This window comes from Buceros rhinoceros, unplaced genomic scaffold, assembly GCF_000710305.1.
Source record: "Buceros rhinoceros silvestris isolate BGI_N320 unplaced genomic scaffold, ASM71030v1 scaffold1342, whole genome shotgun sequence".
In the NCBI taxonomy this organism is placed as follows: Eukaryota; Metazoa; Chordata; class Aves; order Bucerotiformes; family Bucerotidae; genus Buceros; species Buceros rhinoceros.
The window spans coordinates 63,450-90,817 of record NW_010400451.1 but is presented as its reverse complement, the minus strand read 5'-3'; the positions used below and the strand labels follow the sequence as shown (position 1 = coordinate 90,817).

Here is a 27,368-nt window from a genome sequence, read left to right as displayed (position 1 = left end):
ACTGCTAATAGATGAATTCTTAGAGAAGAGTCATAAAAATAGAAGCTGGCAGGAAAGAAGCATAAAAAAGATGCAGACTCTCTCAAAAAGAGAAAATCTCAATCACTGTGAAAGATCAAGGTGCTGCCAAAATGTGTGTGTGGAGTCAGGGTCGGTAGATGTCCCTAGGTATCCTCAGGAGTATGATACAATAGATAGGAGAAGGAAAAAGAAGCTGAGATACAATTTTGAAGAGTGTGAACAAATAAACCGGCAAAGTAATGAAGGTCTGCAGTTTCCTGGGGAGAAAGCAGTTTGTTTTAATGGTATGGCAACTAGTTCTGAAGCTAATGATGTTTTCCCAGTGTATGACAGAACGGGAAAATATACCAGTAGCTCTGCGAGTAAGAAACGGTTACCTGCTTATCCCGTCCTGCGTCCGTACAAAAATGGCTTGATGGTTAAAAGTGGCAAGTTGCCCAACAAGCAGGTAGTGAACCATGAGGGCTCACTTCTCCTCAGTAACAGCGAAGATATGAAACTTGCAGGGATGCCAGATAACACTTTTGTGCCTGTGGGTATCCTTGAGGAATTTGACAGCAGTGCTTCTGATGAGTTCCAGTACTCGCCTGTTTCAGATGATGAAATGGAGGAACTTTCGCAAACATGGTGTGATTCTGACATCAGCCATTTGAGAAACTTCACTGTTAATTACCCTGCAAATTTGGACTCCCAGTTAAAAAATAGCTGTGATAAGAAACACAAGACTAAAGGGAACAAGCATGCAAGGGAGCATCCTATGCAAGACTTAACACTGTCTCCTGTTGAAGAACCCAGCGAGGAGTACATAGACACAATGGATGAACTTCAGTGTCTGGTAGAATCAGTTTCAGAATACTTGGCTGAAAAGGAAGAAGAAATCAGCAAATTTGGTACATTGCCAGAGACCAGAAAAAATGTTGAGAGCACATCACTGAAGCAGGATAAAGCTAATAACTCAGTAGAAGGTGGGAAGTCTGAACAGACCAAACGTCCTGCTGCAGAGGAGGGTAGCAAGGGCAGATCTGAATCTCTCCCAGACTTGTCAGGTGTGAAGAATACAGTGAATTCCCTTTTCAGCTCTTTCACTGAAAAGGTAGGGTCAAGCACAAAGCAGCTCACAGCCTCTGTTGAAAAGCTTGTTTCTTCCATGCCGGAGAAGGCAGAAACCAGAAACTTATCAGAAAGTGGAATCTCTAATGTTAAGTCCAAAAGTGAGAGTTCATCTTCTGAAGTGACAGCAGATGATAAAGCTGACATGAAGTTCTCCATTCACTCTTTGCTACCATCCCAGGTGAGTGGTGATAAAAGAGCCCAGAACATAAACTCCAAGTCGGAAACCACTGAATTGGACAGTAAGACTTCTGCACCACATCAGCTCCAGCAATCACAAGAAACTACGGCTGGCAGCCAGCAGAACCAACATTCAGTTATGAATTCTGTTCTAGGCATGTTTAATCCTTTAAAGATCTTCTCTGAGAAAGAAGTGCCGAAGCAAGACGTCTTAAAAGAGGAGCACGCCAAGAAGGACAGCCATGCTGTGAAAGTCGATGAGGCAAACAGAAGTGAGAGACCCTCTGGACAGACGGCAACCAGGACCAGCAACATTATTCCAGAGATACAGACAAGTGAGAGTAGAAATGAAGCAGAGGTAAATGCAAATAGCACTTCTGTGTCTTCAATCTTTGGCAGGCTCACAAACTCAGTCAGTTCCTTCAGCCTGAAAGCCAGTTTTGATGGTCTCTTGGCTCCCAAGCAGCAGGATGTGCCACAGAAGCAGTCAGATTTGCATCATGTTACACATCAGCCAGATGCCTCTGTGAAAGGAGGTGCGCCCACTACCAGGGAGCAGCCTCCTGCAGATCGCTCAGGGGATCAGCATATTGTAGGTCATGGACTGGGAAATGACCGAAACAGAGGTAACATGGAAATTAATTCACAGCCTCAAAATCAAGGTACAGCATCTGAAAGCTTTTTCAGTCCACTCAAAAAGTCTTTCAGTCAATTGTTGCTTCCTTCTGCTGAACAAGGGCAGAAAGAAAGTACATCTGGACATGTTAAAGGCCATAAGTCTGAGGAAGATATTAGACAGAATAGTTCATCAAATGAAGGACACTCGTTTCCTTTCACTGGGAAACTTCCTTTTTTCAGTGGGTTGGGTTTTTCGGAAAAGCAGGACCGTATGAATGAGAAAGGAGGCTTTATTCCATCGTTATTTAAATTTTCTTCTGCAGAAAATCTAGCACCTTCACAGGACCAAAGAAGTCATCAGAGTTCTAGTGGTACTTCTTTGCTTGAAAACAGAAACAGTAATTCAGAAAATGTCGTTTCATTAAAATCTAGCTCAGTTCCAAATTTATCAGAACATAAGGAGAAACTTGTACAAACAAAAAACATTAATAAAGAAAACCTATTGAGTGCCCAAGCAAGTAGAAAAAACCAGCAGGAGAGTGCCTCTGCTACCTTTAAGGCTGAAGGAGAGCAGCAGAGAACTAAGAGTGCTCCGGAAGAACCCAGAAATGTAAAGGGAGAATTAACAAGAGAACGACTAAATGCACCGAACTTAAAAGACAGCTCAGTTGAATCCACCTCTTCAGCCAAAAGGCCAGAGGCCGCAAGTGCAGATGTTACACAGAAGCAGCACACACCGGATTTTCTTTCAGGGTTTCTTCGCATTTCTTCCAATGAAAACATAACCAATAATCAAGACCTTACTGCAAAAAGTGAGAGCGATGGCCAGAAGAGCACTTCTGCTGGATTGTTTTCTGGCTTATTTAAATTTGCTTCAAGTGAAAACTTGTCTGAGGGTAAGCAAGAGAAGGTGAAAACAAACTCTTCAGGCTTCATGAAGATTTTTGATAGAGGTGAGGATTCTAGCTCGGAGACAAAATCCAGCAACTCAGGAATGGCTTCCTACACTCAAAGCAGCACTGGAGAAAAGCAGGAAGCTTCCAGCTTCTTAAAAAATCTCCTGTCCAAACCAAAGGAGAAACTGGATAATGTGAAAACAATGGAACCTTCCAAAACTAGCAATAACCTGTCCAGTGCAGGACCGAATAAAACAGCTGAGCCCCCTGTTCCCCAGTGTGGGAATCCTGTGATCACTGATGCTCTGAATCCTCAAGACAAGGTACAGGACTTATCAGGAAAGCCTGTAAACAGTGGGCGTATCCCGTATCAGAATGCAGAATCTAGGGTTTTTCCGGCTCTTCTAAATAGAGGATCAAATGAATTTCTCAATTTGACTAATAAAAGCTATAACCCTACAGAGCAGTACTCAGCTTATCAGGAAACAAGAAGCCATTCTAGCTTTGAATGGGAATATGAAATGGGGGAACTGACTGACACTCATGACATAGCAGTACCAGTTTACTACGTGTTAAACCAGAACACTGTTCTCCCCCCTCAGTTCTTGGAGTGGCCTGAAAATGAGACGGTAGTGAATCTCTGTAAAAAGGATGGAAACGCAAATGTGACAGATTGGCAGACCAGTGCCAATTTTGATCCACAGAGTTTGGATTTAAGTATGATGTCATATGAGTCATTTGACCAGTTAATGTTTCAAGATGTTTGTTCAGAAGGAAATGATACATGGACTGTTAATTCTGTCAGTGAAAGTTATAGTAACTTGCCACCATTTGAAAGAGATGGCAGTTACTCATTTGAAGAGTTGCCCATGGATTTAAGCTACTCCTCTGGCTGTGATGGAACTATGTGGACTCTAATTGACCAAGACACTCTGAGTATGGATGAGGGCTTTGTGTACTCATCCTATAGCCGGGAGTATCAGGAGTGGCTAATGATGCTTGAACAGGGTATATGGTGGCCATCAGAAGATGGTGACTGTGGATACTACATGTACAGTGATAGCCAGTACGTGTATTCGCTGCTCACTGACCCCACTGGACAGTATGTCTATGTGTGTGCTCCCGACACGTATTCCTACCTGGACTGCTGGGATTATAATTTTCAGATGGATTCCATTCCAAGAGCTGTGCTAGAAGATAACACAATTGCTGTTTGTGGTTTTAAAGTCCCTCTTGGCAGTGAAGATGAGCTGTTTTGGTTTGTGGAGGAAGAGCCTTTAGATGCTTATATGACAAATAAACCCCTGGATTTGTCAGTAGCTTTGCAGAGGAGCGATCAGCTAATGAACATGAATTTGGAGACTTTTTCGCAAATGTTTGAAGAGTCTATTTATTATCAGAGAGAGCAGCCATTAGACTTCTCAGGTTATAAACTTCAAAAACTCAAAGTAGATTTTAGACCTGAGAAGGAGACTCTAAATTATTCAGAGGAGTCTCCGCTAACCCTTGATCTCAGAACACATTCTAGAGTGGCTTTCAATAAATCACAGAGTAAGGAAGTCCACACCAAGGAAGTGGGTAAGGCTGTCCCTGTGACGACTGCTGAAAGTGGGTCATCAGGGTTCTTTGGTTTCCATCTGTTCCAGTCTTCTCCTAAAGCTGAAGAAACTGTGGTGTCTACTGAAAGAGTAGCAGAAGCAAAAAAGACTGAGGAAGATAAGAAAACACCAGTGAACAAAGTTAGCTCTTTATTTTCTGCTTTGGGTGGACTGATTGGAAAGTCTTCAGGTCCTGACCTTGAGGCATCAGAAGATTCTGCCTTGAAGAGAACAGACACACAGTCAAAATCATCCAAAAATAAAACAGATGTTTTATCACTTGCAGCAAACAGAAAATCAGACGAGACACAAGCAGGGCAAAAGTTTCCTATTACATCAGAATTGAGAAGAAATACTTCATCAGAACTTAATTTGGAAGCTTCTAGAAATCAAAAGCCAGAATTAAATCAGAATGAAGACACCCGTGTTACAAAACCAGGATTAACAAAATCTCCTTCTCAGCTGAGCCAAACCGCTCCAGATGGCAGGCCCGTACGAGAAGAAAGACCTGTTAAAGCAACACCAGCTTCCAGGCATCCTGAAAGGCATGCAAGTATTGATGAACCTAGTCAGTCACAGCCAAATCAGAGCCACCCAGCCACTGAGCCTGAGGAGACATTATTTAAAAGCGCTCTGAAATTGTTCAGTCTTGGAGAAGATTCCCCTGCAACCTCAGCTGCCAGCAAAACCCAAACTTCTGGATTTTTTGATTTCTTTAAAACTCAAGTAAGCAAAGCACCCCAGGCATCACCAGATTTGCAAAAATGTCAAAGTGATAAACCAGAGAAGGTGATGCAGCCAGAACAGAAGGAAACCTCCAGCATCTCATCGTTATTTGGATCTCTTGGAGACCTCTTCAAAGTGGAGGCTGTCTCTTCTGAGCCAACTCCAAGAACGACAACTCCACCAAAACCCAATATCAGAACTGTGGCTGACTCAAGACAAACTGAGAAGTCTGGGACTCTTCAGAGTGCCAGTATGCCATGTCTGTCCTCCACTGCTAAGGAGGGAGTGAGAACAGAAGGCATGGACAGGCAGGTCTCTCCTAGCCCTGACGTGCAAATGGAACAACAAAACAGAAGAGCTGAGGAGGAGTCTCCCGAGAGTAAAAAAGTGCCTCCTGCAAAGCTTTCACAGAAGCCGATGAGTGTAGGTCCTAAAACAAGCCAGTCGAGACAGTCAGCTGTGCAGCAAAGCAGCATACCCACGGTTACACCAAAGCAACAAGGAGGAAATTGTTTAGGAGGCACAGCTAATCAGGCAAAAACAAAGCCAGATCAGACAGCTAAAGAGTCGGGTTTCAGTTTGCCGTTCAGCTTTGCTAGTGCCACTGCTTCAAAATCACAGCCAGCGCAGCCAGCCAGTAGGAGCATATTCTCCTTCTTCACTGGATCAGATGAACCAAAGCCATCAGCACCTGCTGCTGCTCCTGCTAGTGGGAAGCAGCAAGAAACAGAGGGGCTGTTTCATCTGCCGTCCTTCTTCTCCAGCAGTCCAGCTGCTGAGAAGAGCGTACCTCAAAAAAGTACTAGCTTTAGCTTCTTCAATTTGACATCGTTTTTGGATGAAAAGCCCCAAACTGCTCCAGGACAGGAGAATAATTCAAAACCAGCTAAACCAGTGAACTCAAAGCCACACGTGAAGCAAAATACTTCCACTGACTCTGGTGTCAAAATCAGCGGTTCTGCCAGGCAACAAGATTCAGACAATAAAAAAGTAGAAGATGATATTATTGCATCTGTGACTGGCAAACAAATGCCGAAAAACCTCGCAGTACCAGAAGCTAAATCAGAAATGCTGGCTGTGGAAAGTGTAGAAAGTATTGCAGAAGTAGCTGAAGAGAGAGACCTAGAGAAGCTTCCACAGACCGATGACGCAGCAATAACCAGTTCGGTTGCTTCTGATCCTTGCCTTCACCTTCCCAGTGTGCAGGAGGGTTCTCAGGACCAACAGACTATTTCCTTAGAGACAGAAAAAGATGCTTTGGGTAGCACAGGGGAAATGGACAGTGTTGCATCTCCTGTTGATAGAGAAGAGTCTTATTCTTCAAAAGAACAAGCTTCTGAAAAGAAGGATTATGATATGGACTTAGGTGCTAAAGTGGAATCCCAGAGTCTAAATGACTTAAGTGTTACAACTGACATAAAAAACGAAGCCGTCTCTGAAGAAGTATGTGTACAGCGTGAGTTCCCAGAACCGAAGTTACCTGAACAAACTCTTGACAGGTTACAAGAGGCACAGGAGCTGCACCCTCCTTCTAAAATACCAGAGGCATCTAATTCGCAAAATAAGCCTAAGGAATCTGAGAGTGACAAATCGGTACTGGATTCTTCAGTTGAAATGTTTTCAAGTTTCATGACAAAAATGAAACCACCTAAAACATTATCTGGCTTCTTTTCCCAACCCCAAGCTACTGCACCTCCTACTGCACAGAAGAAAAGCTCCTCTTTCTTTGGTTTCTCGTCCCTTCCAAGTGCCCCAGCACCAACTTTCACAAATGATCTCTTTGGCATCTTCAAAGGTCCAAAAGAACCTCCAAAAGAAATGCCTCCAAAATCCACCACTAAACCTCAAAGCAGTAGTGTGAAAGATGTCACTGGGTCTGTTCCAGCAAAAGACTCTAGGCAGACAGAAAACACAGCTGCAGCCAGGGAGTCTAAAAGGGATGTCACAAGCTCTCTGAAGAAGGGTGTATTACCCGTTTCAGCAGAGGACAACTCCACAAAAGAGCCTCCTGTGAAAACAGAAACTGAGGAAAATAGGAACTTGGAAATTTGTAAAGAGGAACCTTTGAAGATTGCTCCAGAAACAGCAGTCTCTAGTGAAAATCAAGCTTTTGAGGTTCTGCGGTTCGATAATGACGCACAGCACTCTGAGATGGTAGATACTAAGCCATGCCAGTCAGATTTCAGTAATGCAGCTGATACAGTGCAGGCTGAGGCCACTGACCAGACTGATGTAGATCTGAACGAACTAGATGTAGGGTCTTCACACGTAACAGAGGAACATGCTGCTCCTACAGACAAGACAGCTGTTGACAGCCTTCAGACTGGCTCTTCTGATGGGCTTGAACTGGAAGTGGAAGCACCAGCTAACGGTGCAGACACAAACCTTTCCCAAACCCATGAGAGTGCCACACTTGAATCGGAGCCTGCTATTACAGGAGATCAGGCCAATGCTGCTATTGTTCAGCAAGACACGATCAGTAGTAGTGGCAGAGAACCCACAGCTCCAGCTGATGAGCCCAGTGTTCATCTCCCACAGCTGAAGGAAGAGAAGGCAAGTAAGGTAGAACAGCAAAATGCTGAACAGGAGAAGCGTTTAGCAATTGATGAGGTGCCTGCAGAAGGAATTGCGTCCAAATGTGACTTGAAGAAACCGGGTAAACCTGACAGTGTTCCTTCAGAGGCAAACAGTAGTAAAATGGTTTTTGAGATACCAAGCATGCCCAGTTTGCCAAAATTCAGCTTTATGTCATCTGCTGATAGTGGAAAGCCATTTGGGTCGTTCTTCTCTCAGCAGCCACCTTCAGTTAATAAAGCAGGGCCAGATCAAGGCCTCATGTCCAGCTTTAAGAAACTTTCTTCGACTCTGTTTGAAGGAGGTAGTGAAGAAAAGGTGAGTAAGCCAGACAGTGCCCAAGGAGCAGTATTTGGGAAAAAGCTAGATTTCTCCTTTCCCTGGCAAAAAGACAACAGGGAGACCTCTGCCAAAAAGGAACCACATGTACCACCACAGGCTTTGTCAAAACCAGATGACAAGGTGTTAGGAACAGTCAGTTCAGATGAAAACTCAAAATCTGCAGTCTCAGATCAACTGACTGATGCAAATATAGAAGTAAACTTGCCTTCAAAGCAGCCTGACACTGTAGACAATGAACTTTCTGAAGAACCATCTGGTGCAAGCGCTGTTGATGAGACATCCAACAAAGAGCTGGGAGAGAAGTTCGATAAAGAGTCAGAAGATCAGCAGGATGTGGTTTCAGGTGAACTGCATAAAGATGATCGGGCAGAAGAGCATGCACTGGACCAGCCTGAACTGAAGGAAACTGAGCTTGATTCAGCTCCCAGTGGAGCCATGCTTCACCCTAGCACACAGGCTGCAGATCTGAATAGCGTGGAACAACAGAATGAGAAAAGGCTAGTTACAAATGAGGCATGATAAATGGTTTCGAGGTTTTGACCATTTATAATGCAATACTGCAGCAGTAGGTATTGGCCTTGGTGTCTGATGTTTGTAGCTCCATCCCATCCCCTAGTTGTTGTCAAGTGTTTGTAGTATTCCTGGTAGCTGTCGCAGAGGATGTGGCAAACTGCCGTGACTAGTGATGTACAAGCCCTTACACTGTTTCCTCACCTTTCTCCACTCTTCTTTCTATAAGTGTAATTGAATTGCTCGTTCTTATGCTGTGTCCCACTGAATGAGATGCTTCTAGTGCTAATTTCGTTAGCCTCTCAGAAGCTACATTCTTTGAGTGTTAGTTCTGCTGAATGCAATTCACTTTGCTTTCTTGTTTAGTAATAATTATGTTGCATTTGCTCAAAAAAATTAAAAAAGGTAACAGTAGGTAAAATGGAAGGAATGAACGTTTTCTTTTCAAGATGCAAGGTAAAGACTTTTAATTTTAGAGAGGTATTTAACTTACTGCTGATGTATCATAGAACTGATTAGGTCCATTTCCTGTTACTGAAGATTTTAAAACATTTTCAGAGATATCAGTGAAGGTACTCTAATGCTTGCTCTTCCTAAAATCTGTGCAATTCATGCAGTTAGGAAAACCACTAAAGGAAGGTATTGGTGTTTCATGAGTCTGTATTCAGTCTTGTGCATCTGTTAAGTTACAAAAATCAAAACAGAGACTCACTGAACTTATATCTCTGTATAATGTAAGTGAAACTTGTGCCTCTGATGCTACACTGCACTCCCAAAACTTCCTATCCGGCTTCAAATTCTCCTCAGTGTCCAAGTGAGAGTAACATCAGCATTTCTTAATTCTTGGCCAAAGTTATCTTGACTGCATGAGAAATCTCCATCCACTGTATTTTGTGTGAGGATTCTAGGAATTCAGTCCTGGAAGTGGCGTCTTGAATCAGAGATATCATGTCCCTCTGGCATTGTTTTTTTAATATGAATTTAATCCTTGAAAAAGCTCTGTTGGAATGAGACATGTGATTTGCCTTTGAACAAATGCTCTAATTCTGTAAAAAGTTTTAAGCTGATACTCTTGATAAAGTATTTTATCATAAAGATATTGTATTATGTAGAAATAAAGTTAACTTTTAGTTAACTGTAATTCTTAACAGTCAGCTTAATTGGTCATGATAAAGACCTTAGCTGCAGTGAAACTGCTGAAGACAGAAACACTTCCACTCTGAATTGCTATATTTCCATTCTTATCCCTGTCTGGTTATTAGAGTATCTTCGCTGGCAGTTTCTAGCTGATGTAAGTATTCAGTTGGTGCAAGAATTGGCATATATGGCCTATATGCTGGCAGGCTGTGTATGAGGTATTTCTACTGCCTACTAAGATTTTGAGGTTCAGAAGTCTAGATCTAGTTGAGGGAACATCATAGTTAAAAATATGACTTTGTAACATGTCTTTTCAGTAACATTTAGTGCCTCTCTCAGTTCATTATGTGTGCAGATTGCTTTGCATTTCTCCAAGCTGCTGTTTTTCCTGATGGGCTTTCTTATTCTCTCATAGTCCTGCTGGCAGTAGTAGATACGGCTCCTCTTGTAATGTCAGCCAGGGAAGCTCTCACCTAAGTGAGCTGGACCATTCCCATGAAAGTGCCCATGGCTCTGAGCAAGAAGATGATCACCAGGAAAGAGAGTCGGATCATTCCTATCACAGTTCAGGCAGCCACCAGAAGGATGGTCAGGCATGGCTCAGGGAACAAGAGGAGCCCTGTGGCAAAGGAGAGGAGGAGAAGGTCTGCGAGGCAGAGGAGAAACATACCGAACATTCTGCAGCTAAGGTACCTCTGGAACTTGAGAAGCCCAAGGATGTTGATGGAGGAGCCCAACTGAGGTAGGTGAAACTGTTAATGAGTTCTTTTAAAGTAACTCAAAGAGGATTCCCTCTTTTGCTATTTGCTGGGGCAAATTATGTACACTGTTCTTGCAGCCTGTCCCGGTTTGTTATGTAACAACTCACTTGATGTTGTTGATCTGTGAAACATCTTTCTGTGCAGGACCAGTTACTTATGAGACATTGGCTAAGCTTGAACTGTCTTTGCTCTGTATGTGAAGAGAAAAACTGGCTATTGCCCTGAAGCTCATTTGCTATGTTTTCTGCTTCTGGTTTGAAGAATGTGGTGTGGCCCAAAGATAGCTGCTGTATGGTCAAGCGTATGTTTAAGCAACCAAGAACTACGTGTAGTCATGGTTGGGTCTACACTAGTTCCTTTCTCGTGTAGTAGGCTACCGCAATTAGAGTTAGTGTTTATGTAGTTGTAGGTTGTAGAATTACAATGTGAGTAGACATGTTCCTCTGACTCACAGTGGCAGCTTTTCATGTCCTTGCACTTGGTCCTTCCAAGCTGTCAGCAGTATTGAAAACAGCCTTCAAAAGTATTTCAGAGAAGTTTGGGGGAGGAATGTGCTGGGTTTTGTACAGGGTTTACAGGAATTTCGAATTTCACTACTTAACTTTGAGAGTGACGTCTTTTCCTTGAGGTAATCAAGTCATTGCGGCCCCTAGCGTGGGCATGGTTATACTTTCATAAGCAGGCGGGATTGTTTTCATCTGCTTCAGTTAGAAAAAGGGAAAACAAGGCTAGAAAAAGTGTTAAACTGTTTTTAAACTCTGACTCACTTTCTTCCTCTCCTCACAGAGCAGGAGGAGTCTTGTCCCAGAATGGCTGGCCTATATATGTTCACAGGGAAGGTTATTCACATAGTCTGCTTCAGGCTAATTTAGGCAACTAGCTTGAATACTCCTGCATCACTGGCTCCCTTTCCCTCCACTCTCTGGTGATGCTTTCCTGACTCCATGAAGTGTGCATGGGACTGCACTGATGAATGTCAATCCTTAGAGCTGCACCTGAGCTAGATGCTACACAGGGATGCCTGTTGTTCCCAGCTATGTCTTTTTTATATACACTGTCAGCAGTGCTGAGGTACTTTGCAGACAGGGAAAGGTGGTTTATTTTGGTGATTTACACCTCCACAACATACCAAAGTAAGAATGCAACCAAAGGCCCAGTGTGTCATGAGGTTAGGGTGTGTAAAACTTGCTGTGGGGCACTGAGTTATGGAGCATTGCTGTCAGCTGAGTATGGCCCCTTGAAAAGCTGTAGGAAAGGGAGGAGTGAGAACAGTGCAGTGAGTGGGGAAAACCAGAGCTGAGCCCTCTTGCCAGGGTTTCCTCTGAAGAGAGGCTGTAAATGTGTAGCAGTCGGGGAGAGTAGGAAGAGGCAGTGGTTAGAAGGGACGTGCAACAGGCACGGGGATGGGAAATCTTCCATCTGCCTCTTTGTGTGTAGTCATGATACCAGTGTGCTGAACTGGCTTGATCAGGTATCTTGGACTGCTTTTTTGATGTTCTGAGCAACATCATCTTACTCCTGGGGCTGGATTGTATCCTAGCTTTTATCTTTCAGGTCATCAGTTTCCAAGACAGTTCCTGCGTATAAGGCTACCACTGTTTTAACCTCTCTCTTCCCAGAGCATGTGTAGGGCTGTGTTGACTGGAGCTTCTTGGTTACTTCAGCTTCCAGAGCTGAAGTTGCGATTGCAGCCTGTAACATCAAATCTTTAATGGTACAGATGAGTGTTTTTTCATATAGTGATTTTCTGTTTCTTGCCTTTAAGCTACCATGGTGACAGTGAGCCACCACCGTTTCCTCCAGCAAGAGTCCGCTGGATCAGAGCCATCAGCAAAGTTCGACTGCAGCTCCAAGAGGTAGGATGGAGTATTGCTTCGCTCCTTCTCTGTGCTACCCAGGTTCTAGATCCGTGGCTGAAGGTTTCATTTCTTCCTCCTTGTGAGACACCTCTTACAGTTTCAATGTTTTGCAGGCAAAAATTTGGTCGAATTTATTGTGTAGGACTACAGCATGTTGTGATGGTGTTAGAGCTATCTAATTCTGCCAAACGTTTTGAACATCATTGTGTGGAACTAGAGGTGAATATCAGAAAAGATGCAGAAGCAGAAAAAATAAGCTCTGAATTGTTAATTAGTAGTAATTATGTCTGAGACTAAATGATTTGTGTTCAAGCGTTTGAAATAAAGACTTTTTCTCAAGGCAACTTGAGGATAGCTTGTTAGCTTAGTAGGAGTTATCTGTATTATTTGTCATGTGAAAATGGTCCTTGGGAAACTACATATCAAATATTTTTATATATACTAATTGCAAGTGGGTGTATAATAAGTCTTGGTATTTCCATCTCGTGAAAATAAGGTTTAAAAATAAATAATCTTGCTTTGGAAAGTCAAAAGGAAAAGGTTGTGACATTTTCTTCAACAGTATAAACACTCATGTTTTAGAAAATAGCGATTAAGACCAAAAAAGTTGTTGTTGTTGTTTTTAAAAAAAACTCTTATGCTTTCATCCATCTGTATGCCCACAGAAAGATAACATATGGTGTTCATATTCTATGGATGATAAATTATTGCCTACTACACAAAATGCAGAGTTATATTTCGTTTAAAAATGCTACTTTCTTCTAGAGCTCTCTTGGTTTGTTTTTATAAAAAATTATTTTACAGTATCTGTCTATTAGTAGCAGGACATTTCTTTCTGTTATGGGTTTGTTGCAAATTTTTAGAAAACAGTTTTGTTGTTTTTTTTCTTTTCATCTGCAGAGGCATCTGAAGTCCTATAGCAGAAATAGTTTTTCTCGTTGCTTGTCTGGATTATTAATTCTCTCCCATCTAACAATGATTTACTGTGTTACTTCACTTCTGAGCAAAAGGGATTTGGGTCAAAACTGTCAGTTTGATGTGTAAAGTGAAATTTAAGAACAGCGTTAGAATCTAAGAAGAAAAGGAACTTCTGTTGTGGTTGTGTAGAGCGTGCAAGCAGAGCAGTTCAGTTCTGTGCCTTACGGAAAACAAGTGCACAAGCATGCTAGAAGGGACAAGAGATTCAGTGATGCCTCTCCCTGGACATCTATGTTTTTTTCTGAGAGAGTACAAAGGCCATTAGTCTTTGTGTTTCTGCTGAGCTGGAAGGAAGACATGCTTTGAGATGACTGGTTTAGTTTGGATAGCAAAATATCATGATTTACTTTGCCTTGACTACTCCTAACCATTGATCCAAAATTCCCTTAAAACAAAAAATGTGAGAGATGGATGTTTCCTCCTGGACTTAGCTGTTTTTACTGTCCAAAGGGTTTTGCTGACCTCTGCTCTGGATCTCCCTTGTGTCCTATAAGCCCATTTGTCATGATGAGGACAAGGAGTAAAGGAGAAGAACTGGCTTCCTTCCTCTCTGGAATAGCGAAGGGCTGCTGCAAACAGGACAAAGCCCCACCCACTGCTCTCATGTTCTCTAAATGACCCTTTAGCCTTTTCTTGTCATTTTTTTTAGGTATTCTTTAAGGAGCCTGTCTTTTTCTGTTTTTCTTTCCTTTCTTTGTTTTTCCTGAAGTGCTGGTCCAAAGCTGAATGCAGAAACCCAGCTGAGAGGCAGCTCATATGCACTATACAGCAACAAAGATTTTGTTCTCCAAGCTGTGATCCCGATATCCCAAGTTATCAGGATGTGATAGTGCCTTTTTATTGCAAACTAATGCTAATGCATAGTTAGCCTCTTACCCTTTCCAGAGCTGAGGTTCCTTCTGAAGATGGGGTTTGTCAGTTGTTCCCTAGCCTATATTTGTGTTGAATTACAGCTGAATGTGGCTTTGCACTTATTCTTACAGAATTTTTTTCACTCCTTAAGCACATTGCTGTCTCTCTCTTCCTCATCTGTTATGCCTACAAATCCTTCAAGCTGTATGTGAAAAAGTTGTGCAGTACGCAAACCGCCAGGCTGTGTGCTACCAGAGCTGCCTGAGGGATCCTGCTTGATACATTCTTTGAGTTCGGCTACACTGAGTATAATTTTTTCTTTTCCGGTGGGTTTGCATCTATTTCAGCAGTTTCGCCCAGACCTCAGGATGTAAAACTTCTACTGTTCTTCTGCCCCTAAGACTAATTTACCTTGTCGTAGAACGGAGTTAAATGCATTGGACACAGTTCCTACTCCTGACAAAACCATGCTCGCTGTTATTTCTCTCCTTTTTATGTTCCAGAAGATTTGCAAATAATTTGATTATTTGTTCCAGTCTTCAGTTCCCAGGAGGGGAGGGAAGAGTCAAGTTAGCGCTTTCATAATTATCCAAGTCCTCTTTTTCCTGTTTTTTAAGGATAAGTGCTTGCTTTGCCCTTTTCAAATCTTCAAATGTGCTGCCTGTTTTTCAAGTTCTTAGTACTGTGTGATTGTCAATGTTGCAGCCTAGTACCTGAGAATAGAGATTTGTCAGGGGCAGCTTAGATAAAACTACCTTATCTGTTTGCTTTCGAATTTGTTTTACTTTACTGCAGCCTGTTTTTTATAACTTGCTTAAGCTTTTTCAAAAAAAAAAACCCAATATTAATTCTGTCAGCTGCCTGACTGCAGTTGTGTCTGTCGGTGAAGACTTGAAGCAATTATGCTGTTCAATATTCCAGCCTTCTTAAAGCCATCTGATGATAGCTTTGTCTTCTGATGAGTAGCAGCCATTGTTTTTTTGTCATATTGTGTGTTCACTGCTAGGTGTTTCAATCTCTACTTTAGCCTTTTGATTTCTTTCCTGTGCAGTCATGCTTGTCCTTAAAAACTTCCTGAAGAGGGTTCAAGCCCTCTGAAGAGGGGGAGGGCTCTGTCATTGTATGTCCTGTGATTTTTGCCTGTTAATGCTGTTTCATTAACTGTTAATGGCTTCCTAAACTCCGTGGTCTTTTAAGCCTCTTTCTCATGAGCTCTACCTACTGATTTTATGAGTTTTTATTAGTTTGTGTTCTTGAATTACAAAGTGTTTTTCTAGCTTGTCTAATTCATTTCCTTTCCTTCTAAGGTATCAAGACTGTCACAGGTTTCTCAGATGCAATTGCATCCTTGTTTCTATCTGTACTTTTACTCAAATCTAGAAGAGCACCTCTACTCATTGCTTTCTGCCCCTTGTGCATCGTCAGCTCATTCCTAGATGTTTGAAAATCAATGATGTGATTCCAGACATGATCCAGATATGATTCAGATAAGTTTTAGGACTTTAAGGGTCCCTGTGATCATAGTCTAACCAGATGATTCTGCTGGTAGCTAGAAAAGGTCATGTCTCATTTCTCTCACGACCCTGTTAACAGCTTTCCATCTTCTATCATTACTTGGAAGCTTTCAAGAGCAGTATCATTCTTCTTTGTGTTGGTGCTTAGAGCAGCTGCTTGTGTCCTTTGTGTTCAAAGCGATGCCTCCAGCTCTTTTCTGTGTCCCCCTCAGTATGTGGCATCATTTCATTAATACACATGGAGCTCCAGCTTGGATCCAGACTGCTAGATTTCTTTCACATGGACTACTGAAATGGTTCTTGTGACTCTTAATTGTTAATGATCTGGCTGAAATTTGAAAGAAAGAAATAAAAAAAAAGAGAAAGATGCTCAAGAAGCTTCCATATGTGATGTGATTATAAATCCCCTGAGCAATTCAGCCTCCTACCTGGGAAGGGATTAATATTCATGTGAATAATATACAAGCATCCTACAGCACCATGAGTCAGAGAAATGTAGTATTTTAATTAAGACTTGACAGTAATAAAATGGCACAGAAATTTGTAACTGTGCATGTTAAAAGAGCTTTGTGGTACCATGCACGTTTTTTTCTTCACTTTCACTGTTTTGCTTGTTCCCTTTCCGTGTTTATGAAGAGGAAACTTAATTATGCCAGAATCAAGCTAGGATTTTCAGCCCTGAGAGGAATGACTCAATTTTCACCTTCACACTTAGAACCTTGTCTGCAAAGAGGGATTAATTGATAGCTCGTCTGCTGCAGTCCCTTTGTGGGAGCTTCTTTTCCAGAAGAAGAATAAACACACAGCTATTGCATCTTCAACTTGCGGCCCTCTTTAACTGAAATAGCCTTCAGCTTGGGACACAGCTGTGTGACATTTAAAATTAAACAAATTTGAAACTAAGCTTTGTGTGGAAGAATTGGTAGACTGCAGAAGAAAAAGAATTCAGTCAAATCATCAGATTGCCTCTCTTATCAATTCTTTCAAATATATTTAAGTATTACAAGAGGGTTTGGGGTCTGGGATTTTATCTGCTTGTATTGAATTTGTTTATGGGGGAAAAAGTCATGCATGGTTTTCCTCTTTTATGTCAGGTGATTAAATATGATCAAGTTACTTGTTTTCATTCCAAAGCAAAGTCATGAAGCAATGTTTCCTCTTTGTTTTTTATTCTTCTAGATGCCATTTTGTACTAATGATTTTAATCCTTGTCTTTCCCTGTTAAATGTCAATAGTCTGTATTTTTTGACTGCTGTGTAACTAGATTACATCCAAGATGGCAGAGTAGTTCATGACATTGTTTCTCTGGAATATGATAAGCAACTTCAGTGGGGAGTCTAAATGACTGTTCTCTTCTAGTCTTACAGGTACCCAGTTGTATTCTCAGTTTTATTTTTCCGTGTCCTGTAGTTTTCCAGTCAGCACTTCTGATCAAGCACCTGCAAAGAGAACCATCAGGGTCTCACTTTTAAAAACCTTGGTTCAGGAGGGTGTTGTGTTGGTGGTATTGGAGTGTGAAGCCCTAGTTTTATTTCGGAGAAAGAAAGCTGTTGGTGCCAACCACCACTATTCCCTTGTGTAGCTGTGGGGTGCCATGAAGAGTCCTTTCTGGACTTCCACTGTTAGAGAGGAGACCAGCAAGTCACTAACTGGTGCCATTTCTGGTTGCTAATTGGATTGTAAATTGTCTGCCTGCCCCCACTCCACACATGGGAATCCAGGCCCTTTAATCAGTAAAACCCTGTAATGTCCAACAGCTCAGATGGCTATTGGGGGACATGCCTGCTTTGAACCAGTCACCAAAAGATGAGAAATTATCCCTTTCTACCTGTCATGAACTGTGCAGTCCATGCAGTAGTTTACTTTTCGCGTTTTATTTCACTTCAGCTTTGTTGCCTAGGTGTCTTTTTATCAGTCCCGTGAAGATGAGTAAGCTCTGCATTTTCAAAGCTTCCCACACAGTGGCAAAGAAGCAAACTGAAGCACTGTGACTTCAACAGAGTTACCAGAAACTTCTCTTCATGCAGAAGAGCTATACCTCCAGTTAAATGTCTTCCTTCTTTTCTACCTGCCGTATTTTTGAGGGTTATCTTTAACCTCCACCAACATACTACATTGCTGATCAAAGGCCCCAGGGACCACGGTTGGTGGGGAAATCAGTAGAACACCCTTGTGCGCATGAAATTGCTGTTCCTACACCAGAGGGGAGAGCAGGTCGGTGTAGGCAGGGCGTGATCCGAGGGTCACTCCAGCTGTAGTGCAGACTGTCTATTGTCAGGGGGCTGCGCTCGCAGTGACGGTCAAATGCTTTCTGCATACCTTATCTGTAAAAGGCGTAGGCGGCTTTCTGCCTAAGATCCCTTAGGAATTGCACAACAGTAATTGTTTAGAAAGCATTTGAATCCAAGAGTAGTGGAAGTGTTCTACTATCTTCCCATGCTATAATCTTATTTCCCTGTGTTGCAGCTGAGTTTGCAGACTGGCAAGCCTTGTGGGACTACCCACAGCCCTTCATGGCTCTCCCAAGGCAGCTTTTAGTGCTGGGTGATTCCCTGGAGCTTGAACGACCTGTGTCTCTTCTGGTTGGAGCTTTGAGAGGAAAGGTTCAGCTGACATGCTGTACCTTAGGAAAAGCCACTTTCATCTCCAAGTGTCCTAAATATGAAATCTGCATATTTGCATCTGTTTGGAATAAAACACGTTTATTTATCCACACTGAGATTCTCTGAGACCTCCTATCATTTTTTTAACCTGTTTTGTAATGAATGTTCACAGTTATGTTACAGAAAAGATTATAATTTGTATGTACACACAAGAAAATAGTGTTGTGCGTTTGTTAGCTGCTGTTGTGATTTTTGAGTAGCTTTTTAATAACCTTATCTCTATTGGGAAAAATCAGCAGGGTTGCCCTTTTGCGAGTAGTTACACTAAAACTGAGAGATGCTCTCTTGAGGAGCAGCATGCTGGTCAGAAACGGTTCTCATAATGACCACAGCAGCTAGGACTCTGGTTGCTAGCAGGATTTTCTGCAAGTACATGTCAATGTACTGACATTCAACTTCTACTCACCTCTACTAAAACACAGCTTTGGTGTTGCTGGTCTGTATTCCCTGGCACACAGGACATCTGTACTCCTCAGTGACAGAGTCCCTCCATACCTTCCTGTGGCTGGTTAGAAAACAAGCAAACCCGGGGAGCTTTCTTAGTGGTAACAGAGTTTGCAGAGTGGATAGCTAACTTTCCTATAACGCTATTTCACTTTTTCACTGCAAACCTCCTGAGGGCTCAAAAGACCGGGGGTAGCCTCCACTAGAAGGTTAAGAATTCTGGCATGTTGTTTTTTTTTTTTCCTGATATATAGTAGTATTCAGGACTATAGCTTTGTTTCTCTAGTTTTTTAACACATCTATGTATTGATATGTATTAAAATACATAAATGTGTTTTAAGTCAATCTAAGTCAATACATATATGTGCATCCCTAAGTCAAAATTCTTACGAAGCCTTTGAATGGGAATCCAAGTGTAATTTACTTTTCTTCCAGTGTTTATTCTACTGATTTCCTTAAAAAGAAAGGGGAGGGGTTTGTTCAGCATCTGGGGCATAGTTTGCAGACAGGATGTTTCACAGTCGGGTGTGTCTCTTACTTTGTGCCAGCACTGCACGTTAAGTTCAAGAAATCCGGATTGGCTGAACTGTGTGCTTCTGTTCTCTGACTTGTAAGGAGGTCATAATGACAGTACTGTTATGTGTTTGAATGGTCTGCTGTTGTCTCTTTTTTTTTTTTTTTCCAACTTGAAAAACTTTGTGTGTTAGTATTTGACTTCTGGAGTGAAGTTGGATGGGAAGTGGCTGTTGCTTTTGCAGAGACTGCGGTTTTCTCAGGGTGGGTGGCAGGTTAGATTTTCTGGTTTTGGCTTTCTGAGATCGACTGGGACATGACAGATGGGAGAGCCAGCTTTAAGATAGACTACATCTAGAATAAGGGGGGAACGGGACTCCAATTCCTGATCTAAACTGGGAGATATTAGAGATTTTAGCCTAAGTTTCCTATGGTTTAGGAGAGTGCACTGACTGCTAAGTTGTAACACTTCTCTAGGGAATGACTCGTCCCTGTGCTCCCTTCCCTGTTTGGACATCTTAGACCAGAGAAATATTCCTGTTCTAATTTGTCACTTTGTCCGTTCATATGGTCAATTTTCTGTTCAAATTTGTCTGTTCAAATGGTCCTGTAAAACAGGTTTTGATTCTGATAAATTGATGTTTTCTGGAGGAAGAGTTGTCTTACTTTCCTTCCTCTCCATGGAACCTGTACCTCTGCTGATCAGACAGCAAGGCGTGGGTGGCAGCAGTGGGCTGGTGATGTGGATAGATGACCTGTGTCTTCTACAGCTCCTAGGTACCCGGTTAGACTATGTACCTGGAATTGCTACCTTTTTGTCTCTGGCAGTGTTTCTCTTAGGCAGTCAGGTCACAGCAATTTCTGTCTGGTTATCGCCAGCAGTGACTTAGGTGCGGCAGGCTGAAGGAACTATGCAGGTGCTCAGAGCACCGCTGAACCAGGATGAACCACAGTAAGCTCTTCTGGTGTTGCCCAGCTTGCATTTACATTTGTACCAAGACTTTTCTGAATACTTTGTCGAGCAAGCGCTTGTCTTTTCCAGGAGATGCTGCAGCAATTGCCTGAAACTGTCAGGAAAAGTAGAACCCAGATCCTCTAAATAGTATATACTAAAGGCTGTAGAAGAACAGTGAAAATGTTGAAGCCGAGGCGACCATTGCAAAACTCCTGTCTTTGCCCCTTGTTTTGGGCATGTCATCACAGAAGGAATTACAGCAGTGTGGTCTGTTGATAGAGGCTTGTATCTGATGGATGGTGGGGCACAAAAACCTGTGGTGTCCTGACCACCTTGACATGGCGCTCACATGCGCTGCTCATGAGTAGAAATTGAGGGAGCTTCATCTAGCATTGGAGTAATAGGGGTGCAATGGGAGAGGTGGGTGGGGGGACTCCTACCTGCCACATATGCAGCCCTTAAAAATAGTGTTGGCTCTTGGGAGAGCCAGACTTCACACTCTTATTTTTAAGGCTCTGTGTGGGAGGAGGGGATATTTCCCAGTGTTGTGTATTACTGAAGCAATCTGTACAAGAAATGCTGCGCCGCAGAGGTAGCAGTGGGCCTTAGCTTGCAAAGCGAAGGACTTGGGGAGAAGCTGAGCTAAGTAGCAGTGGCTGAGAGCGTCATAAACGAAGCATTAGCTATTCATGCAGTGTTAGCAAATACTTTGAATAACATCATAACTTCATAGAAAAAGGCAATAGGTCAGGAAAAGGTGTTTGGTACGTGACATTTTTGTCTTTTAGTGTTGTTTCTGTTTCACTTGTTTCTTGCTTGTTTTCCAGGCTGCATGGTTACACAGCTTGTTTAAATATAGGGCAGGGTTGTCTTGCATACTTCTGAGCTCATTTTTGGAGTTGTGCAAGGTTGTTGTAACTTGAATCTTCTAGTACTGTGCATCTGGATTTAAGGAAGATGATTGTTCTCGCCCCCACACACCCCCCAACTGTAAAAGTGGCATTTGGAAGTAGAATTGCTGTTAAATAATATTTAATGTAATGCTTGAAGATAGCAGGACTCCTGTTCTGGCTGACGGTACGTAGTATGTAAAATAGAGTAACATTTTTATTTTCTACACGTTTTAATGTCAATTAAAGCCACTTGAAGGTCTTGTGATACAGCAAATGAATACTGCCCGTTAGGATGTTGTTATTGCAGGGTGATACAAAATTTTTTTTTGCATCCAAACTCCTTTCTTGGCATCCTTAACGGGCTTTTTAAACCATGTCATGGCCACCAACAAGTTGTCTACTGTCTGCCCCTGTTTAGTGTCTGAACAATTCTATGATGTTGTGGATGACTGGTCAGATGACCCTGATCTGTGTCAGACTTTGGATTAATTTCCATTGCTGTGATAGTTAATCACTGACACTTTCCAAAGGGCTTTTTGGTGGTTCCCCCTTGGTTTAATCTGAAACCTCCGTGTGGTAAAGGTTGGACCAGTTCTTCCTCTCCTTGGCTTTTGAACCTAAAAGGAAATGCCAGCAGCCTGTCCTGGCAGTCTGTGTACCGGGTTTGTAACATGAGTCCTGGGCTGAAAGATGGTTGGGGACATCAAGGCAGCAAATATCTGTTCTGCAGGCACAATTTCCTGAGCTCATTGTCAGTGTCATCCTTTGTGTGCTATAAAACTAAAGTTAGTTTAAGCAAAAAGCTGGGGCAATTTCCCAAATGTAGCTTGAGATTTTCATCTGCTGCTCAAGTGTGCAGGTACCAGGTGCCGTAGGGGTGTGATAAGCCTGAGTGGTAATTTACTGGGGCGCTGTAGGCAGTGAGTCTCCTGCTGTACAGGGTGGCTTGTGCCTTCAGGCTCATAGGTTGGGGAGGTTCCAGGTGAGCAGCAATGCTATACTCTGGGCTGTGGGAGGAACCTGTTAAAAAGAGCATCCTCTTTAAGCCACTCTCATGCATTGGGTCAGGAAGGGAGAAGAAAGGGCTCTTCTGGGTAACTATGGACTTATTTAGCTGGCCCTCGCTAGAGTGTGAAGCTGTGGAAATAATTAGGAAAGAAAGTGGTACTGCCTGGCAAACGGGAAATTAGTAAAAACACTAATGGCACGCTGCTTTATGCTCCATGGCGGACTAGATGGGCAGTGGGTCTCAGCTGGCTGCATTTCTGTAATATTTCTAATATGCTGTGTAGGAAACCAGCAAATGATTTGGAAAAAAATGGGGACTATTGCAAAAATCAGAGAATAGCTTATAGAAGTGGGAGAGGGGACTCTGGGGGCAGTCCTGGGAGGGGAGGTGGTGAGGATGTGTGAGGTGAGACCAAACAAGTACAGCTCAGCTTAGCAGGCTGGAAGCTGAGAGCGGATGTTGCTGCCATGTACTAATAGAGCATGGGAGTAAATATTGGCAAGTTTACAGCTATTTAAGCTAAAGGTTAATGTTAGCACAAGAACAGAAGGGTATAAACTGGTTATGAACAAGCTCAGGCTAGAAATCAGAAAGTGATTCTTCTAATTGTTAGTGAACAGCTTCCAAAGGGGTTTCTTTGCCCTTTCTTTTTCTAATTAATCTAAAAATGGGTCTGTTTAAGAAAGCTATTGTGTGACAGTTGCCTGTGGGAGCCAAGAACGGGACTTCATCATCCAGGAAACCTCTAAGTAGGCTGTGAGAAATGTCCGTGGAACCACAGCCTCCGTAATTGTTTCTTGTAGCGTGGCCTCCCCGTGTTCACGCTGCCCACCTGCCTGTCTTTGCTGCCGAGCTGTGCCGTGTTGTAGGACCCTGTGGGTTTCAGAGGTGTGTAGGAGGGGTACTGACTACTCAGATACTGTCACTGAAGTGAAATTGTGAAAATCATGCTGCAGCCCCTCTTGGACGGTGGGTTTTCCACGCAGTTGCCTGGTGGATATGAAGGATGCTAGCCTGTGTGTGAAGGGTTTCTTGAAGAGCAGTAGTTATTAGTGACTCACGCCTGGCAACGAACCTGTCATAAGATACAATTTTATTTTCTGAAAAATGTTCAAGTGGTCACGGTTTCAGAAAATATGGTGTAGATTGTAAACAGGTTTATTTTTAAATGAGATTTTTAGAATTTCCTGTGGGATTTCAGTTGCTTATTCAGACAGTAAATTGCAATTGAACCTATATTCATTATAAGTTTTTAAAAGCTAGCACTGGAAAATTATTTTCTAGGAGACCTTGAAAAGGCACAGAGAATATCAAGACAATTAGGTGATGTGTACTAAAAGGAGGTAATAGAGCTATTCGTCTAGAACGGAATTCAGATTTAGCCTTGAACGAATTTCTCTGTTTAGCCTCACTGTGGTCAATACTTTTAAGTTGTTAACATACAAGAATACAAATAGAGATTGCTTATTTAAAAGATCACTTTATTTTAACCATGTTTCCATCTGTGTTTTATTTTTGTTAATAAGTCGATATTCACCTTGTATTTGAAGATTACACACACATTTTTGAGAAACTGTTATTGAGAAACTGAGTGCTATATTTTACTGCAGTTTATATAGTTTTCTAATTTTATTCAGAGTATAATGTTAGTGCAGCAGATTGAAAGGCATACAAGTATTTTTGTGATATCTCATATAACGGGTACTTGAAGGATCCAGCTTTGACTACACAAATATCTATAGATTGGCTGGTGTATTCACTCTGAATTTTGTTATACCTAATTTAGGGAACTTAATTTACAGCAAGTACAACTCTCCTTCATATTTGTGTGACACAAATACACGTTAGTCATCCTAATTAAGTCGCTCTAATTTTAGCTCACAGTAGTAATAGCTAGTTAATACACATCTGTGTACAGCTGCTAGAATCATCCCATTTTCATCATGTCGTTACATCCACTTCTACATTTTCTGTGACGGTGGAGCGGCTTCCATGACCCGAGAGCACAGAGCGGAGGCAGCAGCTACTGGAACGATTCCTGTCCCATCCCTGCTCAGTATTTGGGTGCGTTTTGGACAAACTCTGCTTGTCCCTCCTGTCACAGCCTTGCCAAAGGAGGTAATTGGTCTCTGAGTTACTTAAGTCAGCTATCTAATCAGAGCCTGGATTGTAGTGCCATTTTCATCACCTTGCAGAGACTTTCTAAACACAGGCATTTTTATTTTTTGCATTAAATTGCCTCCACTGTCCCGCTCAAAATCAGGGGAGCAGACTGACTGGGTTTCTAGACCCATTTAATTCAGGTCCATTGCACAGAGCCTGTCAAGTGCTTTTATTGAAGGTGCGAAAACTGTGACTGGGCTTATTCATATGGCTGTGATTGCTAGAGTTGGCTTTGTCAGAGCTATGGTGTGGCAGTGCCCCTTTTTATTTGTTCAGTGCCTACGCTAGCAGTGTCCTCAGAGACTTACAGAGGCATATATGCGGTTCGTAACAAGTATTTGAGAGATATTTTGGTTCTTTAACTTCTACCTTCTGCAGGAAATACAAATACACAAAATTATTCCTACCTACCGAGAAGTGTATTATTTAAGCCAGGAGTCGTAAGGACAAAGGTAGGATAGTAAAAAAGATTCTTTCCCTGTTTTTTGTGAAAGATGATGCACTTGTGGCAAATGAGGAGAGTGCTGGTAGAGGAGGCACTTTGTCAGCAGAAGTATCTGGACATTGCTCCACCCGCTTATTAGTTGTTACTCCTCTGCTGCGTTGTTATAGTAGACAAGCCATGGTGGCTTTTGAAAAGGGGTTTTCCATTGCTTCTTCCTCTGATCCATTAATTGATTTCTGGTTATTTGATTTAAGATTCTGGAAGTAAGCCATCAGAGCAGTAAGTGAAGCAGGTGGAAGCCAGACTTCATAGTGTTTGATATGGTCCAAGTACTCTGAAGAACCAAGGTTTTGTTACTCTGAAATGGCTGTCCAAACAGAGGAAGGTCTTGACCTGGCTCTGCCCTCGTTCCTCACTTGTAACGGGTACTTTTTCATTTCACTGGTATGCTATGAAAACAGCAATTAATGCTCGAATTACTTGAGTAATATGTTGATGAGGACTCCTTAATTCACTGCATGGAATGGCAGGGCCTGGCTGTGATACAAGAAATGATGCATGTGGTCATGCTTTGAATAACATGATGAAAACCATGTTACATAGTTTGTGGTTCAGTGAGCAGTAGAACACCCTCTCTTTTCGCTGAGAAATGGGTTTACCTCCAACTGGAGAAAGAATTGTCTTTACGTTCATACTGGGTGCTGATCTGTAGGGTCAAGATGCTGAATTCCTGTAGCCAGATGCAGTGGATCTACCTTTTGCGAGAGACCATTTCCCTGTCCTCACTGTCAGGCTCAGGAAGGAAAACATGCTTTACAGTGTTTGAACTAAGTGGTTGTGTTGTGGACAGCTGGGTTGTTGTGCAGACTATCTGTGGGGACTAGCGCACCTTCGTGCCTGTTAGCAGGTGTACCTGTTACCACGTAGCTTCCTACCTGAGACAGGTTCTGAAATGATACAGTTAGGCAGCAATAAAACCAAGACCTGGGCAGTATGTGAAGAGATTAACTAGACCATCTGCCTTCCTCAAAAGCATTCCTGAAAAATACATGTACTCCCTCTTGTTAAGATCATCTGGGATGGAAATTTTATAGCTTCCCAATGGGAAGCTCACTTACGGTTAACAGCTTTTCCAAATGTCTAAGCTAGCTTTTCACTGATACAAGTTAAACCTGTTACTCAACATTTCTATTGTAAACACAAGAAAAGAAATAGTTTACTTTCCTTGTGCTTTTCTCAGCGAGTTCATTTTTGAAAGGCTGTTATGTCTACCTGAGTTGTGTCTTTCACAGTATCTACAACTTTTCTTTCCCAGGTTTCTTCATCCAAAAATAAATTACAACTTTGAGACTGTAATTGCAGGTTTTTCCACCCCCAGCACATGTCTGTGCCCAGGTGCCTTTGGATTTTAGTGATGCTGATTATTTAATTAGGCGTGCAATTAAGACATTGATTGTAATTTTCCAACTTCATGAAATACCACGTCCTTATATTTTGGATGCCATTGGGAGAGAGGGATGTAATTTGAAGGAGGAAGCAGCAGAGGGAGAGTTTTCTCTGCTATAAATTCTTCCTCACTGCTTGTTGACCTAAGATATCCAAGCTGACTCTAGTTTAAAAGCAATTATAATACTTGTTTCTGGAAGGAGGGCACCCAGCTGGTAAAATTTTAAAGTCAACTGAGTTGCAGAGGACAGCATAGATTTCCTAAGTGTCCATCTTCTAACTCTTGTTCTTGATTAAAAATGGAGAATGACAGTTCAGCTTGAGACGGGCTTCCATGCTTTCGGGTGGGCAGCCAAAACCCAGGACAAGGACAACTGGGGCCATTCACTTGTTTTCAGGAGCACATTTAAGGAAGGTTTTGTGTCTGTCATTGCTGGGGCACAAGGAGACAATGTGCTAGCCCAGCTCTGCTTTTACACTCTCACTCTGGTTTTGAAAGCTGGTGTGTGCTGTGACAGGTGGTTTACGTGCTGCCTCTGAAAGGACCATGGTATCAGAAAGGTAAGGCTTGTTTGTGCCCCCCAGTGTCTGGAACTTACTGCATGAGGAATAACGTAGCTTTCTCTGTGAAGTGCTGGGTTGCAGAGCTGGTAGTATTTGGTTTTGTATCCCAAAAATCCAGAATGTGAACGTCCACCTGGAGACAAGGAATGGGGCAGGCAGGTTTAGCCACTTAAAATGGGCTACCTGACATCTCTTAGGAAAGGCTTTGTTGAGAGTGATGCTGATGGCTGTAAACAAGTGGAGGATGATTCTAATCTGAGCTTTCCTAACTTATAACCAACACTCCCTTAAGGATTTTGTGCCGTAAAAATTTCCGTGTTGAACTAGATCTGTTCTAGCCTCAGAAATTGTTTTTGAAGTTCATATGGCAGCAGCATCCTCAGAGAGAGGGATACAGGAGGACTCATTGCAGGCAGATCTAGTCTCTGATCAATCCCTGCCTAGACTTTAAACATTTGTAGGTCTGCAAAAACATTGTGGTATGTTCACTCATTTTTTCATTAACCTTACCAAGATCACACTCCTTGAATCTTACTGCATTTATGGCCCTGGAAACGTCCTTTATTTCCAGGCTTTGTTGAAGTTGTTCCTTCTATT

The 27,368-nt window shown here is 42.3% G+C and overlaps 1 protein-coding gene across 1 annotated transcript in view; it reads left to right on the top strand.

Moving 5' to 3' along the window:
- LOC104489656 (protein unc-13 homolog B-like) overlaps positions 1-27,368 on the top strand; it is a gene marked incomplete at its 3' end in the record, with an annotated part of 132,679 nt that overhangs the window by 44,119 nt on the left and 61,192 nt on the right. Inside the window, exons 10-11 of the mRNA XM_010131841.1 lie at positions 10,128-10,454; positions 12,239-12,329. Of these exons, the coding sequence (XP_010130143.1) occupies positions 10,128-10,454; positions 12,239-12,329 (418 nt within the window). The remainder of the gene's footprint in view (positions 1-10,127; positions 10,455-12,238; positions 12,330-27,368) is intronic.